The sequence below is a fragment of the Ictalurus punctatus genome, chromosome 17 (genome assembly GCF_001660625.3).
Source record: "Ictalurus punctatus breed USDA103 chromosome 17, Coco_2.0, whole genome shotgun sequence".
Taxonomy (NCBI): domain Eukaryota; kingdom Metazoa; phylum Chordata; class Actinopteri; order Siluriformes; family Ictaluridae; genus Ictalurus; species Ictalurus punctatus.
Genome location: NC_030432.2, coordinates 6,962,509 through 6,982,396, shown reverse-complemented (window position 1 = coordinate 6,982,396; position 19,888 = coordinate 6,962,509). Strand labels below are relative to the sequence as shown.

The window sequence follows — 19,888 nt, the reverse complement described above, 5'->3', positions numbered from 1 at the left end:
TTTTAACATTGGGTGCTTTATGAGAGTATTAAAAGAGTACCTGCTTGCCTACACAATGTCATCAAGAATCAGTCACAAGGTTGATCATGTTCACGACAGAAAACTGCCAGATAAGAAAAACTAGAACTGAGGAACTCAGAAGAAGTTGCAGCTATGTAACTGCCCAATATTCTTACCATTTTGTTGTTTTCTGCATTAAGTAGCACTTCTCATTAACAGTTTCTTCACAGAAAGGTTCATTTCTCATAGCAATGATATCGGTAAACACTTGTGTATCTACACGTAACCTTTAAATTTCTCACTTTGGAACATAACATACTTTTACAGAATTAATAATCCACTTCAAATTGTCCTCTTTAATTATTTCAGGATAATAACGTAGTAAGGTAAATTGTTAGACTTGTGAATGTAACATTCTCTTTTGAATTAATATCTTTTGTTAGTCCTTGTTAATAATTTTAAGTTAACACCACTCATATTTCTGGCTTTGACACGAGTGACCTCTACAATGTTATATGAATTTTAATTAACTTAAACCTAAATAAATTACTTGAAATTTTTTAAGCAATTGACTTCCTGGTCTTTTTTTCAAGTCAATGTGTTAAAATGTATAGTGCGATCACGACAGTCATCAAAATTATTATTTGCACAAAGGAAACAACTGAATTGCCCATTCTAAATTAAAAGCATCATAATTTACTCAATGTATACTCAATAAACTCTTCTTAAAGCCACCACAGGGTTTTAGGTATGCGCAAACAATCCTGTGATTTTAAATGAATGAACTTCTTGTGGTTATCCATGCCTGGTCATTCTGCTAACACACTCCTACACCTGAACGTCCTTGCCTGTTTATCTAAGCAGGCTGAAGAACACTCCCTATTCATTGCAAGGAATGAAATGCTAATGCAAAGTCCTGGCATGAAGGTCATAGTGCCAGATGGTCATAGTGCATGAAGGTCACAGTGCAGAAATGTCACTGACAAATAGGTGTATTCACCCACACCTTTCTAGAACTAAAAAATCCAAGTCAAATGATTAAACAAGTCTTTTTCTACAACTAGATCTGAAAAGATGATGTATCCTGTCAGGTGAAAACAATAATTAAATCTTTTTTAAAATACTGATTTTTTTTTATATATATATCTGGTCTTATACAGTACCATAGCGCTGTTGGGTCCTTCAATCTGATTAGTCAGGAGGTGTTGATTAATTTTCTACAACAGCAGCTCTGACAATAACGGCAGCTCAAATTTAATTTGCATTAATTATATACAATGGACATAAAAAGTCTACACACCCCTGTTAAAACGGCAGGTTTGTTGATGAAAAAAATTAAACCAAGATCAATCATGTTTTCCATCCTCAATGTGAAATTACAATGTATTACAATTAAATGAAAAACAATATTTAAAAAAAAAAAAATCGGGAAAAACAGGAAAACCTAGTTGCATAAGTGGGCACACCCGTAAACTACCTTTCGATTTTATTACACCACTCTGTCTGTTTGGGTAAGCGTCTATCAGTGTGGCACATCTTGACCTGACAATATTTTCCCACTCTTTCTTGCAAAAACATTCTAGAACCGTCACACTGTAATGGCATCTCCTGTGCACGGCCCGCTTCAGATGACCCCACAGATATTTAATTGGATTCATGCCGGAGCTCAGGCTAGGTCATTCAGAAGCATTGATCTTGGCTAAGCCATTCCTTTCTTGATCTAGATATATATGCTTTGGGTCACTGTCGAAATTCCTGTTGTCTTCAGCTTACTCGCAGACACCTGAAGGTTTTGTACTAAAATCGACTGGTATTTGTAGCTATTCATGATTCCCTCCACCTTGATAAAAGCCCCAGTTCTGTCTGAAGAAAAGCAGCCCTAAAGCATGATGCTGCCACCACCATGCTTCACCGTGGGTATGGTGTTCTTTATGTGATGTGCTATTTTTTGAACCAAACATACCTTTTGGAATTATGGAATTATTATACCTTTTGGAGTTGGTCTCACTAGCCCATAACACATTTTGCCACATGGTTTGGGGTGATTTAATTGGGCTTGGATTATTAATTTTTTTTTTTGTGAGAAAGGGATTCAGTCTAGCCACCCTACCCTATAGCCAATAATTGTGAAGAATATGAGAGATTGTTGTCACATGCAGAGAGCAATCAGTACTTGTCAGATATTCCTGCAGCTCCTTTAATGTTGCTGTAGGTCTCTCGGCAGCCTATCTGGTATGTTTTTGTCTTGTCCATTTGTAAATTTCAGAGGGAAGTCCTGTATTTGGTGAAGTCACTGTGGTGCTCCATTTTCTCTATTTGTTGATGATGGCCTTTACAGTGTTCCATAGTACATCTAATGTTTTGGAAATTCTTTTATACCCCTGTCCTGATTGATACCTTTCAACAACTGAGATACCATGCATGCTTTGTAAGCCCTTTGCAGACCATGGCCTCAGCATTGGGATGAAACCAAGAAGATGTGAAGAAAATCCTGCAGAAACAGCTGGTCTTTATATGGGGTTAATCAGCATAATTTAATTGACCACAGCTGTATGATAATTACTTTTAAACATGGGACTGAATGTGAATGTTCATTCTGAACACAGTAGCATCCCCAATTATAAAAGTGTGTGCACACTTATGCAACCAACTTAACGTGACTTTTTTTCTATTTATCCCTAAAATGTTTCTAATTGTTTTTCATAAAATTTTTGTACGTTGTAATTTCACATTGATGGTAGGAAAAGTTCTGATGGGATTTACCTTGGTTTCATTTTTTTATATCACAAAAAAAAAAAAACACGGGGTGTGCAGAATATTTATATCCAATGTAAGACCAAGCTTATTTTAATGTGCTTGGTCCAATACTGTATCAATTCTATAGTAACAAATCATTAACAGATCATTTACACGACTGATACATCATACAATCTTAACTTCAAAAGAGAGAAAAGGGAGACTGGTGAGGGAACAACTGTTTATAACTGCTATAACATAAGTGATAACAGGAACTAACATGTTTCTCAGATGTGCCACAACATAAAAGATTAATAATGTATCGTGACACGCAAAAACGTGATGATGTGCATCGTGCCAATGTGGGAATCAGTATTCTATTAATTATACATCTAAAGCAATTGAAGTCCCAATCTGTGCAACCCATAGAATTTAAATATAATGAGCATGCGCTGGTCAAGATAACTCTGGACCGCATCGAGGGACACGCATTATAGGTTATATGATTACACAACCATGTTATAAGAGTTAAAAAGAGCTCTTCAGTAGCTTTTAAATGACACAAACCCTGCGCCTCAACAGCGTATGGTGCCCAAGAAAGCGCTTGCAGAAGCAGGCGTTTTAGCCGACTTTGGAGCTCTAATTCCAGTTAAAATGCTGCTATGTTTTATGTTTCAATCCAGCATTTCCCACAGATCAAAGATCTTATTTATTCAATAAAATTTTGTGGTAGAATTTATACATTTAGTTTTGTTTTTTTTAAGATGTGGTGTAGTACATTTTGTTTATAATATTAAATCTCTGTTCATAGCAATTATTTTTATTTTGTTCTATACAGACACAAATGCGTTGTTTTTTTATTCAGAAATAAAATGATCTTTTCAGTTATAATTTTTCTTCATTCAAATTTTAGTCAAAATATACTATCTAAATATACTAAATATACTATTTTATATAGTATCGAATCGTGAAGCCAGTATTGTGAAACAAACTGAATCGTGACCGGAGTCAATCATTACATATAAAAATGTACAACGTGTCATTCATTTATAGATAAAAAAAATTAACTTATTGGCAAACTGACATGGTATAAGATGAATATAACACTTTGGGGCATGCTGTTATGGAACTTCAAGGTTTTAACAGTAACTCAGCTTCACATTGGGTCACATCACACCACCTTGTTGTTGACTTTTTTTTGTTGATTTTCCTATTACAGCACACTCCATTCCTTACTAAACAGATAAATAATGTGTTGGTATGAGCAGAAATTGAGAGTCTTTTGCAGAGCGTGCTGAAGGACAAGACCTCCACAATATGATACATTTTGGACAGTTTATTAAAAACACTCATGATGGATCTTTAAGCTTCTTTAACATCCACTTAAAGCCGTTTACCAGCTATACACACAAATCACTGTTTTGGAACAACATACAAGCAAAGTGCATAAGAACAGAGGACAATTAACACATCTACAACACATTTTACACTACTGAATCTAGTGTATGCAGTAAGATTTCTGAATTAAACTGTAGACCAGCTTAGCAGTCCACAGGTCAGCATATTCGGATTCAAGCATATTTCACACATGCAGCTCAGTAGGCTTCAATCTAATGAAGTGGGAAAAATCAGATTATTAATTGAATATGACAGAATTATTAATCGATATGAAAAAAATCTGGTTTTGCACTAAAAATGATATAACTCTACCTTGCTTCTTATTATATAATATAATTAAAAATTCTTGCTACTTTTCTATTTGTGAATAAAGCACCTTTTTTTAATAATAATGTCATTTTCTGTGCACAATTTACATGTGAATTAGGCTGCAGATTTTTCATGTGGCACATTTATGTGGCATTTATTTAAAGCCACTTTATTAGGAACACCTGCACCCATGCTCATTCAAGCAATTATCCTATCAACCAATCGTGTGACAGCAGCACAATGCATAAAATGCAAGTCGAGAGCTTCAATTAATGTCATATCAAATCAGAATGGGGAAAAATGTGATCTCAGTGACTTATCCGTAGTGTGGCTGTTGGTGCTAGATGGGCTGGTTTGAGTATTTCGGAAACTGCTGATATGGGATTTTCATGCAAGAGTCTATAGAGCTGAATGGTGTAAAAAAACAAAACTCACCCAGTGCAGGAAAACAGAGAACAGGAATATGAGGCTACAATGGGCATAGACTCATAGAAACTGAACTGAAGTTGAAGATTGTAAAAAAATGTGATCTGCTCTAATGAATCTCCATTTCTGCTCTGATATATTCAGATGGGATGGTCATAATTTGGTCTCGAGTGTATGAATCCATGGACCCAACCTGATTTGTGTCAACAGTTCAGGCTGGTGGAATAACTGTGTTCTTTACTACCATTTCTGCATCGTTTGAATTCCACAGCCCATCACAGGGTGTCACAGTTGCTGCTGACCATATTTACGTTTACAGTATTTGGCAGAGCGACTTACATTTATCTCATTCATACATCTGAGCAATTGAGGATTAAGGGCCTTGCTCAAGGGCCCAACAGTGGCAGCTTGGTGGTGCTGGGGTTTGAACTCATGACCTTCTGAACAGTAGACCAAGACCTTAACCACTGTGTTACCACTGCCCACATGCATCCTACAGAAATGAATGCAAAATCAAGCAAAAACTCCACAATATTTGGAGAAGCACGCTATTTTTCAAAATTACAGCAGATTTTCTGCAGATTTGGGCCAAGACGTGTTATGTGACATCATCACAACGTGATTCCCTCTTTGATTCACGTGCATCAAACATGAGTACAGTTAAAAGGTCTGATTTCCCAACAAACATCACTGTGAAAGGCCATGCAAAACAACGTTGGGCAATTGCAATTTCGTCAATTCAAGTAGTTTTCCACAAAAGAAGCACAAAACTCTCTGCAAGTTGCGTCGCAAATTTTGAAGAAGAAGAAAAAAGCCGCAGCAAATTCAATTGTTAGTATGGTGTTCCTAATAAAGTGACTATAAAGTGAGTCTACACTGTACCTGGCAATTGAGGGCTAAAGGCTTTGCTAAGGAACCCTACAGTGGTTTTCTGAGTAACTTGCATAGCATGAAGGCACATGATAACCACATAACACACATCCAAAGTGATCTGGTAACTCACACACTGACTCAGAGTGTCACGAACCTCGAAACGGCACGGAAGCAGGAGCGGGCGGCGGGTGTAGAGCATAGAATCGGCAAGTTCAAGAAACGTAGTCGTAGGACAGGCAAGGGTCAAGCAATCGGGCGAACAATACAAACGGGGTCAGGCAGAGCGTAGTCGAAACCGAAAACAAGGGTCGAGGATCACGAGAAACAAACAAACTAGAACGGCTTGGTAACGCAGAGAAACGAGCTACTGAGTGTATACTTCGCGTATAAACTGGGTGAATGACTTCCCTAAATACTAGCGGTGAGTGTGTGTGATTGGTGCCAGGTGTGTCTGATCAGAACTCCGGGGATGGTGAGCGCATGCGTACATGAGAAGTGAGTGTTGCATCTTGGGAATTTGAGTTCTGATCGGACCGAGCTGTGACACAGAGGCCATGGCTGATATTTTCTTCTTGTATGTGATGCGTGCTGTGATGTTATCCTTCACACTGCCCCAGTCTCACAAAGCATCAGATTAATTGCCACGACTAAAGAGACGGGGTAAGAACATTTCATTTTGAAGACAAGGATCTGAGCTCAAATTTACGACGTGACCATTTCTCATGATGCAACTGCTCTATAGGACAAATGTGATAAAGCCAGATGATGAGCAGCTGCACAGATGACTGTCAGGTGCAGGTGGATGGAGGGGGGGATGAAAGATTTAATAAAACTGCTGGAGACACAGGGCAGAAGAGTATCTCTCATTTAGACCAGGCAATGCTGCAGGTGTGGTGGAGGGTAAAACAGATCGAAGCTCGACGTCAAATATGCATGTTAATCTGGTGAGTGTCCCTAGCTGGCCAGCTGAATCGAGTCTTTTAGACCTTATTAGCCCGACTCAGCCATACCTCACCTAACTAAATCCTGGGTCATGCCTCCCACATGGCCACTAAATCAATCCTGCATGGCACAGGACTGAACTCATGTAGGTAGTGAGCGAGTAGAGAATAAAAATAAATTAAATATACAGTAGGTTATTATTATACCATTTCTATAATATACCATATAGTATTAAAGTGCTGATTAATCAACTGGACAAACAACTGAGCCATATAAAAAAGGGTAAAATGATACGATATACATTATCCTGACTACCGATCTATGTACAGTAAATCTAGTTATATAGTTATTAAGCTATTACAGGACAACATTGGAAATACCAAGCGTCCATAATTAATTCAGCATTTGACAAATTGCCTTGGGACAAAAATCTGTAGAAATATTTTATGCCAATCCTTAACTGCCAATTCCTTTTTGCTAAGCAATTCCTTTATTGATATGGTTTGGATTTGGCTCATTAAAGCAAAAACGTTCCCCTCCATAATCCTCAGCCCACTTCTAATCTACTTCACCTCCTAATACAGCTGAACCCGGCAATCATCGCTGTTCAGCCTGGATTACCTGGCCAGGGAGGTGGAACAGAATAAAACTGCTGGTTGTCCCCAAGGACAGACCTGAGATCTATACTGTTAATGTTATTCTACAGTTGATACAGTACTGTTTACAATATGGTGCATCCTTAAAAAAAAAATGATACAATCTTATTTACTAAGAGGAAGCACAGCTCTACCTTAAGAAATGTCATTTTCAGAACTCAACTCATTTTGAGTATAAAAAAAATACTTAAGGAAGAATAAAAGCTGCTAACAAGCAATGTACAGTAGGAATACACGTTCAACCATAACAGGGATGGACAAATCAGTAGCCTGGGCAGCCAGGACAAGCAGATTTTAATTTCTTGTGCATATGGTGGTGTTGATTGTTCGTGCTGGTATGATGCCGTAGCTATAGAGTCTGCTACTCATTACAAATCCCAGCACGTGCTCCACTACACACATCAGCTGAAGGTAGAACGATTTCTACTAGGGTACATGGATGACGGACAATCTTTTCAGAATCAGAAACACAAAGGTGTGTGGAAACACTGATGGAATAAAGTGTGGCGTTAAGCTGCTATATAACTTTTCTGCCAGCACTTAAACTCTTAAAACAGTCTCTAAAGGATTTCACAATTTTGTGATCGCAGAAATGTACGCTAAATCGAGCAAACGCCGCGATATTCGGGGGGGGTTCGTAATTTTTCAAAATCGTCACAACGCGCATTCAGCCAAAGCCCTCTTTGATTCACATGTGTCGCACAAGAATACAGCTAAAAGGTCTCATTTACCAACAAACATCATTGTGAAAGACTGTGCAAAACAATCACGCCAATTCAAGTAGTTTTCCAAGTAAAGAAAAGAAAGCACAAATAAACTCAAAATAGCCGCAGCAAAATTGAGCAATTTTGGCGCAACAATCACCAAAAAAAACTCTGCAAAATCCTGTCTGGGCTGTTAAACGCGGTCTGACATGTCAACAGAAAATGGAGACGCTAGGCTCGATGGACATCTTTTACACACGATGCGAGGACAGAACAACAGATCTCATAGCTGAAACATTGATCATAACTTGATGATTTTTTGTTGAGGGCCTCAAATAGGATGTGCTACATTAGAAACATTGTTACTCCTTCCTTAGTCTGTATTAATGCACAAAACTAGATAGTTATGCATTATTAAATTACATTAGCTACCAGGTTTACATTTTTTTAGGTTTCCAAGCACCAAAACATGGTATTTTGCAGCACACAGGAGCTTAGACTTGCCCGGGTTGGCTCAGTAATAACTTTATGATTGGTCCCTCCCTGCGTACAACGTTTGATTTAAATTCATAAATTCTTCACACCATCTGATCTTAGAAACACTCTCCATGCTGTTAGGAAGATATGAGCTGCAGCCTCACATGGAGCAAGCCAGGAGGAGCTGTGGCCTCATTTTGCAGGGTGAGGGCCTCATTATTGTGGTCACTTTCCCCACTTCCACCTGCTGTAAATCAGCACAGCCCTCGCCCACGGCTCGTGCAATTTCCACAACGATCAAAAGATCAGGAGACATGATTGTCTCTAGCTGGTGTGCACACAGAGACGAGATGTACGGCCTGACTGCATCATTACTCCTGGGACGTTTGCCCTGACTGCATCATTACTTCCAGTAGGCTGTGAAATAGATGAAGGGATTCAGGGTTAAAGGCACTGCAGCACCTGTGTGCGTGTGTGTGTGTGTGTGTGTGTGTGTGTGTGTGTGTCTACACATGTGAAAATGTGTGCAAAAAATTCATGACTTCCGCCCGGTGATTACAGCAGGCTAAATAAAGGAGTACTGTCATGACTTCCAGGTTCCACTGCAACCATAAGAAAGATGGCGCGTATAACTTGTTGCAACTATTGATAATGTTAGAATTATATGTGAATGGCTAGGTGCTTTAGTGAATCTAACATGTAGAGCTCAATTACAATGGTGCCTCTCAGGTTAAGCACTAAGTAAGGAGCAACACATAACTCGTATACGGAAATAATTCACTCCGGGGTCATGTGAAGCAAAGGGGAGCGGATATTTTTGGCTTGGAGTGTGTTCTTCCACATATATCACAGCAATTTGCCAATGATTACAATGTTTGATTAATTACATTTTTTTTGTGATTTTTATAGCCAAAAATGCATGGTTTTGCTGCGGCTTTATTTTTTCTTCAAACTCATGGCGTTTTTTGTGATTTTATTTGGCGGAAAACTATCAAATTGCCGAAATTGCAGTTGGCACAAAATTGTTTCGCAGTGATGTTTCTTGATAAATGAGACCTTTTAGCTGTGCTCATGTTCAACGCACAGGAATCGAAGACGGCTTTGGCTGAATGCGCGTTGTGATGACGTCACATGACGTGTCTTGGCCTAATTCTGCAGAAAATCTGTGGTGATTTTGAAAAATTGCAAGCTCCTCCGAATATTGCGGAGTTTGCTTGCCTTTGCGTTAATTTGTGCGATCGCAAAATCCTCGAGGGACCGAATAATGAACATAAATCCACACATTTTAATGGTTAGAATTAAAATGTAAAGTCTAAGAGACAAGTTAGTTATCACTTATGTTCTTCCCCCACCTACATCTCCTTCTCTCTCTCTCTCTGTCACTCTCAAATACCGCACCTTTTACTGTAAAAACGGAAAGTGCATCTCTTTGTCCCGAAGACTTTGGGAAACTTTATAAAATACTGTGACTGCTACAAACTCCTTACATTTTCCTAACAAAAAAAAAACAACCACCACGTCAATGGCTATCCGTTTTTTTTTTCTTTGTTAAACAACACATTTAAACTCTGTTTATTATTACCATCCTCTGTTCAAGTCCCTGTGTATGAGCTGTTACTACAGAAAAAAAACCCCTTACCTTTAAACATGACCTAACGAGGTTAAAATAAATATAAATAATTTGTAATTGTTGGCAAATCCCTGTTGCGTGAGATTTTTTTCTGCCATTCGCTAGTGAAAAAAAATATATAAAATGATAATAAAAATGTTATTAATTATTTCATTTCACTAAAGTGGAAATATTCCCAGCTTTTACGTAAGTTTTGTTTGCTATAAAAAGCATTTTACTCCATTAAAAGCTCCTTTTGTCCAGATCAGTGTAATTCAACTGGAATATGTACACTCGATCCCAGTACAACTGAAACACGACAGACTTGATTAAGTGAAACATGTTGTTTTTTTTCTGCTGTGTACGTTTCTGTGCTGTGCACGGTGCCAGTATAATTGCCTCATGTACTGAGAACTGTCTTTTATAATGAGCACAAGTGAGCTGATGGATCAATCAACGCTAGGGACTTGTAATAGTACAAAAAGAGTGGATTTGTTAATGAACTCAACTGAATCTCATGTTAGATAACTGACAGCAGTTAATACTCTACATTAGGAACATACCTGTGTGCATGCGAATGACATTTACGGCACCATAGTGACTTCAGAAAATGAAGTACATTGTGGGCCAGCAGAATATTAAATCCCATTTCTTAAAGAGCTCAAATGTATTAGACTATAAGTACTAAATAGAAATGTTATGCAAATTCCACAATACAGCTGCATTAATACTAAATGGACATTTGGATTGCTCCCCACACAGTAAACAATGAACAATGTTGTGTCTTATTTAGGTACGGTGACTTCAACTAAAGCCTGTGCTGAGCGATAACACCACGCTAATATAAAAATCCATGAATAGGAAATGAGTCAACAAACAGATGTATGCAGGAAGTCGTTAACCCTACCTTTAAGATTAGAGGCTTGTTTAATGTGTAATGATTTGCATACATCACTGCCAATGTGTAAAGAGCCTAAACAGTTCGTCTGGGATAAGCTAAATTCTTCATTCCACCTGCGGACATACTGCTTTAGTAAATAATAGAAAGATAGCTAAATCAAAAGTGCATGAGAGATTAAAATGCAAACATTTCCACAGCTAAACACTAAAGCAGAGAACTAGCAGGAATAGATGGACGACAGGGATGTAGTGATGCATTGTGATGCAAAAATGTGACTATGTGCATCGTGGAAATGTGTGATTCACATTGTGGAACTCAGCATGCGCTTCATTATGCATCTTATGCTGTTTGAACATGAGAGGTCCTAATCTGCGCAACCTGTAGAGCTAAAATATATTGCGAACACGCTGGTCACATTCTTTTGTGGCGAGTCTGCGTCATTAGCTCCGGATACCCGGAACACTCCGGATTGCAGTGACTAACATGCATTATATGGTTACACAACCACATTATAACCGTTAAAAATAGCTATTCAGTAGCTTTTAAATGACACCAGCAACATGCCTCTGCAAACTACAGTGCCAGAAAAAGAAGCCGCAGAACATGGTCATTTTAGCCGCCTTTGGAGCTCTAGTCCTGGTTAAAAATATGTATTTCAATCTATCATTTTCCCTGGGTTAGAAACTTTGTTTATTCCATCGAATTTTTGGGAAAATTTTGTTTGTTTTATGCAGACAGAAATGCACATTGTTTTGCATTGTGTGTGATTCAGAAATAAAATAGGACTCTTTTCAGTCATCATTTTTCTTCATTAAAATTATGTTCAAAATATTCTGAGAAGCAAACTGAATCGAATCATGAAGCCGTTTCATGACACAAATGGAATGGTGAGTGGAGTGTATGATTACAGCACTAATGGACAAATTATGAATTTATTAGCTGCTAGTCTGTTGTATGTTTAAAAGTGCCAATGTGCTGCCCAGTCCCGTGTCTTTGTTGCCTTCAAACCTAACTGACTTGGCTAAAAAGTGGTAGCTAATGTAATGTAAGAATATATGGGCATCTAGTAAAGTTAGATAAGTGCATTCATACAGACTACAGGAAAGAAACAAGTATATTATTGTTAACTTTTAACAATGTTTTTAATATATAAATTCATGTGAGTGGCCTTGACAAAAATTCAGCGAGTCATGTGGTGTTCTGTCCTCAAATCAAACGTAAAAGTTCAAAACATCTAGCATCATTAAGCAGGAAAGCTATAGGACAGCCATTCGCTGTTGTTCAGTTTTGTCAGTGTTTCTGCATACCTGCATTCTACTGATCTAAAAAGATCACCTGTCATCTGTGCATCTTAATTACTCTGCCTGGTAAAATCGCACTGCCATCAGTGTAATGCTGCAAGCTTTGGAACGACTAGTTACAGCATCCAGCTGTGCTGCACCACTGTGAAGTGTTTAAACATAGCTACATAGCATTAATAATGAGTAGGATTCTTTCTGCACCGCAAAAAATATACATCTTCATATAAGATTATATAAGTGAAAATATCAGAATATGCGCAAACTGATATAACATTTCATATTATGAGTTTTTTGTACAAGACTGTTCAGCTTAAAGTGTAATTTTTTCTTATCCTGTTAGATTAAAATTAAACAGAAATAAACAGAAATCTTCCAACAGATCAAGACTATTAAATGAGTACAAATGTGTAAAACAGACTGAATAATCTTATATTTGGCTTATTATAAACTTAGACTAGGAAATGCTTGATAAATTTGACTATATTCACAACATTTTCACCTGCCAAGATGTACATTTTTGCAGTATAGTTGTTAAGCCTACTTGTTAATTCATAGTTAAACGTCATTTGGGCATTAGACAAAATCTGCTTGTTCCAGATGCCCAGGTTACTGATTTTTCTCCACACCCTAGTAAAGATGATTAACAAAATGGAGGTATGGGACAACTCCATATCAGGAAATAAAGTAAAATCTCCAGGTCAAAGTGCTTACATTTGTCCAATTCCTAACTAAATAATTTGAACCAAAATAGTGGCTTCTGGCTTAGTCCCACCGGAGATGTGTCCCAAATGACGCACTATACATTATGCACTTATACACTATGTACTCAAACGTGTAGTGCATGAGTTTTATAAGGTCATTTTTTCAATCGACATGGGAGTCTGATAGCCCCTCCCCCTCCGCTACGTAATTAAAGTTGCGACAGTTGAGCGCATGAAGTGTCCAACATTCCACACTTCATTTTTTCGGTTTCATTAAGTGCGTCATCCAGGTAATTTAAGGTGTACTTTTTCTATTTGGGATTTCGGTGTGAAAACACTACTCACACTATTTATACTACAAAATGGCTTAGAATAGTGCATAAGTAAACAAATTGGGACACACCTTATGTCTATATTCAAGATTGCCTTATGAAATTCCACAGTAAATGCTGTTAAAGAACTGATTGGCCTGCTCCCATGTATTCATACACCTCCAACATTGACCGCTCTCTATAATTCTTGAATGATGTTTGCATGATGAAAAAGTTCCTAAAGGAGAAACCATACTCGGACTGGGCGGAGTCAACAAAGAACTGCTTGCAACTGGTTTGTTAAATCTCTGATAAAGAAAGCTTTCAGGAAACACTCCTAAAACAAGCTTGTACTTAAAGCTGCAGTACTGAACTTTTGCCTCTCTATCGCCATCTCTGTTTGAAACATAAAATTCATAAAAGTTACTTGCAGAGTATTTTTTTGTTTATTTTTTTAACGTGGGTTGTGCTTCGGCACTGCTCCTCTGTGCGGATGAATCTGATGGTTTGAGGTGTTCGTATGTGCTGTATATTAGCTCCAGTACTTGACAACGGACGTGGTGGCGGATACGGTTTTCTTAGAGGAGAGTTGAGTTCTCTCTCATAGCTAACAGAAAATAAGTACTATTTACCACACTGACCATAGCAAAACAAACAAAACAACAACAACAAAAAACCCATAGGAAACTCGATACCTAGTTGAATCAAGCGAAAAAGTGTGCTAATGTTAGCTAGCTACCTATCGAGTCACTCAAATGTCTTAGCTGACTTGATCTCTGCATCAGTCTTTCATCTCTTCAGATCTTGGAGTTGTTGCCACCTCTCAAAAGTCATGCCGATATTTATTCTGGTTTTTGCATGAGCTCCATCGCTTTCTGTTTTTGACTGCAGGCTCTCCGCAGTTCGAGGTATCTTGGTTGAACAGCTGATTCGCCAGATGTCAATGGTGGTTCCGTTTAGAACGATCCAGATTAAAAGCAGACATCTTGATGCCAAGTTTAAATTCTAAGCAGCTGTCAAAACATGCTACAAAAACTCCACCATCCTCAGCCCCCACACATGCGATATAGTAGCCGGCTCTTCTTTCTGTTTATGGACGTGACGTAACCGCGCAAGACATATAATGTCAAACCGACATTTCCCGCGAAAGCCAACCCGATGGCTCAAATTCTAAATCGTTATTATAAGCTTACCGTTGAATCGGCGTAAGGTAAAGCGGTAAGGTCAGTTTTGAACACTGATTTATTTTTTTTATGTGCTTGCTCAGTAATTGATTTTTGTTCATTTTTAACTAAAAGAAGTTCAGTACTGCAGCTTTAACATACGTCCTTCTTTAAGTTATTCCTTATTGACTAACATCGTTATTGGGATAAACCCACCCACAACTGACCAAAGTGCTTCACACAGCACTGTAGATTCAACTAGCCAGTCAGGGATGTGTCCAAGAGGATAATGTTTGATTTAGACACACATAGGAGAATTGCTAGGGAGAAAGAGAGAGCAAGAGAGAGAGAGAGAGAGAGAAAACATCCTAACCTTTTGTTACCTTTAGACATATATTCTAGAGGCACAGTTCATTTAATAGAAGGGTGAATTCCTAAATAAATAAATAAATAAATAAAAATACCCTCAATTTCAGAATTCGAAACCCAAAGTAAGCCCTCACAGGTTAGCTTTGTCATGAGGGATGGACTGTGAATTTCTAATATCACCTTGCAAGTGAATGCCAAAGCAATCCATGGGCTCGTTTTGTTCACTTCATCAGTACAAGAAATTAATCAGGGCAATTTGATTGTAATTTGGTTTAGAAAATGGTCTCTCATGTTTTGATTAAAAAAATAAAATACTAAAATAAAAGACAGTCTGTACTGTTTTGATAACGAAATGTTCTCATTTAGCAAACAGTCTCTATTTATGTTAATGAAAAATACTAATGTTCAAGACAAGAAAATAGAGATCACACAACACAAGAGAAATTTGGCATGGCGTGAGGTCAGGGTGTGTGGACATACTGGTGTAATGATAGAACATCCCTGCTGAAGAAACAAACAAACAAAACAATAGAAACCTTCATCAAATTTGTAATGGTTTTAATGGGTATAATGGGAATTGTATTGGTTTTAATGGAAACTGTAATGGTCTCTGTGGATCTTTACTAGTAATATGATGCCTTCTATTGGTGGCATGTTATGTCTAGTGGATACCATTAAGGACCAATTATAGTAATGATTTTAATGGTTAGGTGATGGTTCGTAATGATATTCGTAGTGGAAATCAATCGCCTATTGTTTTGTTTTGTTTTTTTCTGCAGGGGTGGTAAGGTAATGTCAAATAATACTAGTATGAATAAAATGTGCTTTCCTGCTACAGATGATGACATAAGAAAAAGATCGTTCCAGAAAAGGTGCAGTGTGTTTTAACGCAAAATCAGGTAACACCAACTTAACCACGCCTCTTAACAAATTAATTTTAAAATTATTAGCACCTCACAGTTACAACATCACAATAAAACCTGAACGCTTCTGTGCTGCAAATATAGCACTTTATCAATGAGTTGGGATGTTTTATACTTTAGTAAAATGTCATTTGTTTGCTTTGCACATCTCATTCCAATATAACTCTGCTAGAAATCAAACAAACAATAGAAACCCTCATAGAATGTGTAATGGTTTTAATGGTTATAATGGGAAATGTATTGGTTTTAATGGAAACTGTAGCCTAATGGTCCCTTTGGGTCTCTACTGGTAATTTGTTGCCTTCTGTTGGTGGCATGTTATGTCTAGTGGATGCCATTAAGGACCGGTAATGGTTTTAATGGTAAGCTGATGGTTTGTAACGGTATTTGTAGTGGAAATCGTCAGAACTCCTGTGATGATGTCTATTTGTTTTTTGTTTGTTTTTCCCAGCAGGGTTGTATTAGAATGGGATATATAAAGCAAGACAAATGACATTAAATGACAGTATTTATAAGTTTTAGAAAATATCTCAATTGACTGACCCATATCTATACTTGCTGCACAGAAAGTGTTCCAGTATAAATGTAATGTTGTAACTATTAAGATTTTTGGACATTTCCCATGTTTCACACATTTACACACTTTACTTTTCACATATAATAACATTTGTTACGTGTAACTGCTATTTGTTTGGGATTAGCAGGTTAGTTAGTCTGAATGAAGTCACGATGGATTTATCTTGTTACTGTATATTTCTCTAATTGTAGTCTTTATATGGTTTTAATGCTAACGGCTCAATTAAATTCAACTTCCACATATGCAGGAGAGGAAACGTTAGGTTCTGTGGACTAAAAAAAACCCCAATGTAAGAGGGAAATGTGTGAGTGAGAGATGTGCATCTTACCTGGGAAAAGCAGCAGCGAGGAGAGAGACAAGAGCAGTCCGAGTCTCCGGGAGAACACCTTGTCCATTTGCCCACACACACCGAGAACTTGTGCGGAAAGGCATGCAGAGACAAACACCTTATAATGACAAACACACTTGGGTTTTTTTCTTTTTCTTCTTTTGTGCTGGTTTTGCGAAAGCTACAAAAAAAATCGCTCAAAAATCCGATTTATCCGGAGAAAGGGCGGTTTTTACCTTCAGAGTGACGCGTTATTGCGTTTATACCCTTCCTCTCCCTCTGTCTCTGTCTCTCTCTCTACAGGTGATGTGCACCCTCCGTCAAATACTGGAATAAAGTTGGTGTGACGTTCGATATTCGCGGAAGTGCGGAAATTAAGGGACCGTCTCTAAAGTTACATACGACATTGTTAAACACGTTTCTAACTTCAATAGCATTTGAAGGGAATGACTTACAGTCATATAACCAACTGTAAAGTGCTCATCTAGGTGTCAGCTATGATGCAAACTTCTTAGATTTTTTTATATTTATTAAAATAAGCTATTAAATCACATTTAAATTAGACATGAATTTCACTACAGAATGGGCCCATACACAAAATATACCATAATTTAAAGCTCAATAGCATTTGAAGGGATTGATGTACAGTCACACAATCAACTGTAAAGTGTTCATCTAGGTGTCAGGTATGATGCACACCTTTTAGATTTGTGATATTTAACAAAATAAGCTAATAAATCATATGTAAATTAAATGTAATATTTAATTACATTTTTATTTATTAAAATGAGTCTTCAGTGTTGTCACATGAAAAGATATAATCAAATATTTACAAAAATGTGAGGGGTGTACTCACTTTTGTGAGATATTGTGTGTGTATATATATATATATATATATATATATATATATATATATATATATATATATATATATATATATATATATATATATATATATATATTTCATTAAGAGGACAACTATTTTTTGGAGAGAACCATTCAATCCAGTACGGGTGATTCTGACCCCCTTTATGCATTCGTGAAGGTTTTTTTGGTTCATGCATTGTAGGGTTAAATATCAAAAATCTAAAAGGTGTGCGTTATAACTGACACCTAGATGAACACTTTACAGTTGGCTTCATGACTGTACATCATTCCCTTTAAATGCTATTGAGCTTTAAATGATGGTATATTTTGTGTATGAGCCCATTCTGTAGTGAAATTCATGTCTAATTTACATGTGATTTAATAGCTTATTTCAATAATTATCAAAAATCTAAAAGATGTGCGTCATACCTGACACCTAGATGAACACTTTACAGTTGGTTTTGTGACTGTAAGTCATTCCATTCAAATGCTATTGAAGTTAGAAACGTGTTTAACAATGTCGTATGTAACTTTAGAGACGGTCCCTTAATTTCCTCAAATCCGCGAGTATCGAACGTCCAACATCAAAATAACTTTATAACAGTGTTCCTCTCACAGTATTCTCTCTCTCTCTCTCTCTCTCTCTCTCTCTCTCTCTCTCTCTCTCGCCACAGGTGATGTGCACCCTCCGTCACATCACCTCAAAGCCCCATCTCACTGTTCAGTCCCACTGCCTCCCTATAGCTCCTATAGTGCACTGCACAGGATGCAGCAGCGATGGTAACCCTCTTCAGGGGAATGTAGTTACTCAGGGCTCAAAAACTCGCTAGATGTCGCTGGATGACGTTGTTCATTATGCTAATTTGCATATTTACTGTTTCATCAGGATCATTTCCATACCAGAACATGTAGCATGAAGAAGGAGGACAGTTAATCACTTAGTACGTTTACATGGACAACAATAATTCGATATTAACCCAATTAAGACAATACTCTGATTAAGAAACTAGCATGTAAACAGCGATTATTGATGACCTTAATCCGGCTAAAGTCACACTTGAAGTAAACACAAATCGAATTAAGACATGTGGAGTATTCCTGTTTTAGTCGCATTATTGAAGTGTATAACAGACATGTACACACCTTAATCACACTATTAACATCGTGTGAGTTTTCACCACATTTTGTGACAGGACACGTATACACGGCAGTGCTCAACTGCAAACAAGAATGCACGGCTGTGACCGAAACTGCGTACTTACCTACTACATTTGGACAGCATGGCGTGGGGACGTAATGAGTTGCTTTTAGAATATTCCTTTCATGTTCCCGTTTTACATGTTATAGAACATAGATTGAATAATGGCATGTCATTACGTCCCCACGTAATGACATTTTAATTTTGCAGAACCTTCAAGTGCAGTTAATTATTTATCATGCTATACGTGCAAATAGATGACTGTTTGATGCCGTCAGCTGCGTCTGAAACGGTATACTTACTATATAGTAGCCAAAATACCTTAAAAACCAGGTATTAAAACCAACACAATTCCCAGTATAGCCATTAAAACCATTGCAAATTTGAAACTGTAATGGTCCTTGTGGGTCTCTACTGGTAATTTGTTGCCTTCTATTGGTGATTGGTGCCATGTTATGTCTAGTGGATACCATTAAGGGCCAGTCATGGTAATGGCACTTGTTGTAATGGTATTTGTAGTGGAAACCATTAGAATTTCTGTGCTGGTTTCTACTGTTTTTTTGTTTGTTTGTTTGTTTTTTAGCAGGAATGGCCAGGGGTCTAGCACCCATTTTAAAGTATGAATATGTTCGCCTTAAGGTTATCTATATGTTATTGTGCTCCAAAACACTGACAAAATTCACATTTAGAAGATATATGCATTCAAAATTTACAGTCTCTCTCTACCAACAATACAGATCAAGAATGTTGATGACATCGTTCTGCACTTCAGTTTCTCATCAGATTTTCTGTCCAGTCAAATGCTCTGTGGAATCTGAAGTGCCCCACCCCAACATTATAAAAATCACCTTGCCTAAGTTCCCATTGTTGAGCGAGAGAAATCATATCAGCAAGCATGGGTTGTAAATGTGCGCATTTTATTCAGTTTTCCAACTATAATTGGTTAAGAAGGAAATTCACTTTGATGGAGGTATTTATGCCAGCTCACAGCTTTGGGACAGGCATTTTCCCGATGATTCCTTCACCAATTTTGAGATGCACATTGCAGGGTTTGCGAGCTACCTTCAACTGGCAGAGATGGCAGAAGATTCTGCAATGTCCCCTGGAACAGGTGAAGGA

The 19,888-nt window shown here is 37.5% G+C and overlaps 1 protein-coding gene across 3 annotated transcripts in view; it reads right to left on the bottom strand.

The window, feature by feature from the left end:
* Nucleotides 1-17,023, bottom strand: part of esamb (endothelial cell adhesion molecule b) — a 42,021-nt gene extending 24,998 nt beyond the window's left edge. Inside the window, exons 1-2 of one of the 3 annotated variants that reach the window (XM_017490832.2) lie at nt 16,941-17,023; nt 16,705-16,822 (exon numbers count right to left, since the gene is read on the bottom strand). In XM_017490832.2, coding sequence (XP_017346321.2) covers nt 16,705-16,771 — 67 coding nt within the window. In that variant the 5' untranslated portion in view covers nt 16,772-16,822; nt 16,941-17,023. Of the gene's footprint in view, nt 1-16,704 lie in introns of all 3 variants that reach the window. The other 2 variants (XM_017490833.2, XM_053687250.1) reach the window with 2 other exon arrangements.
* Nucleotides 17,024-19,888: the final 2,865 nt, after the last annotated feature.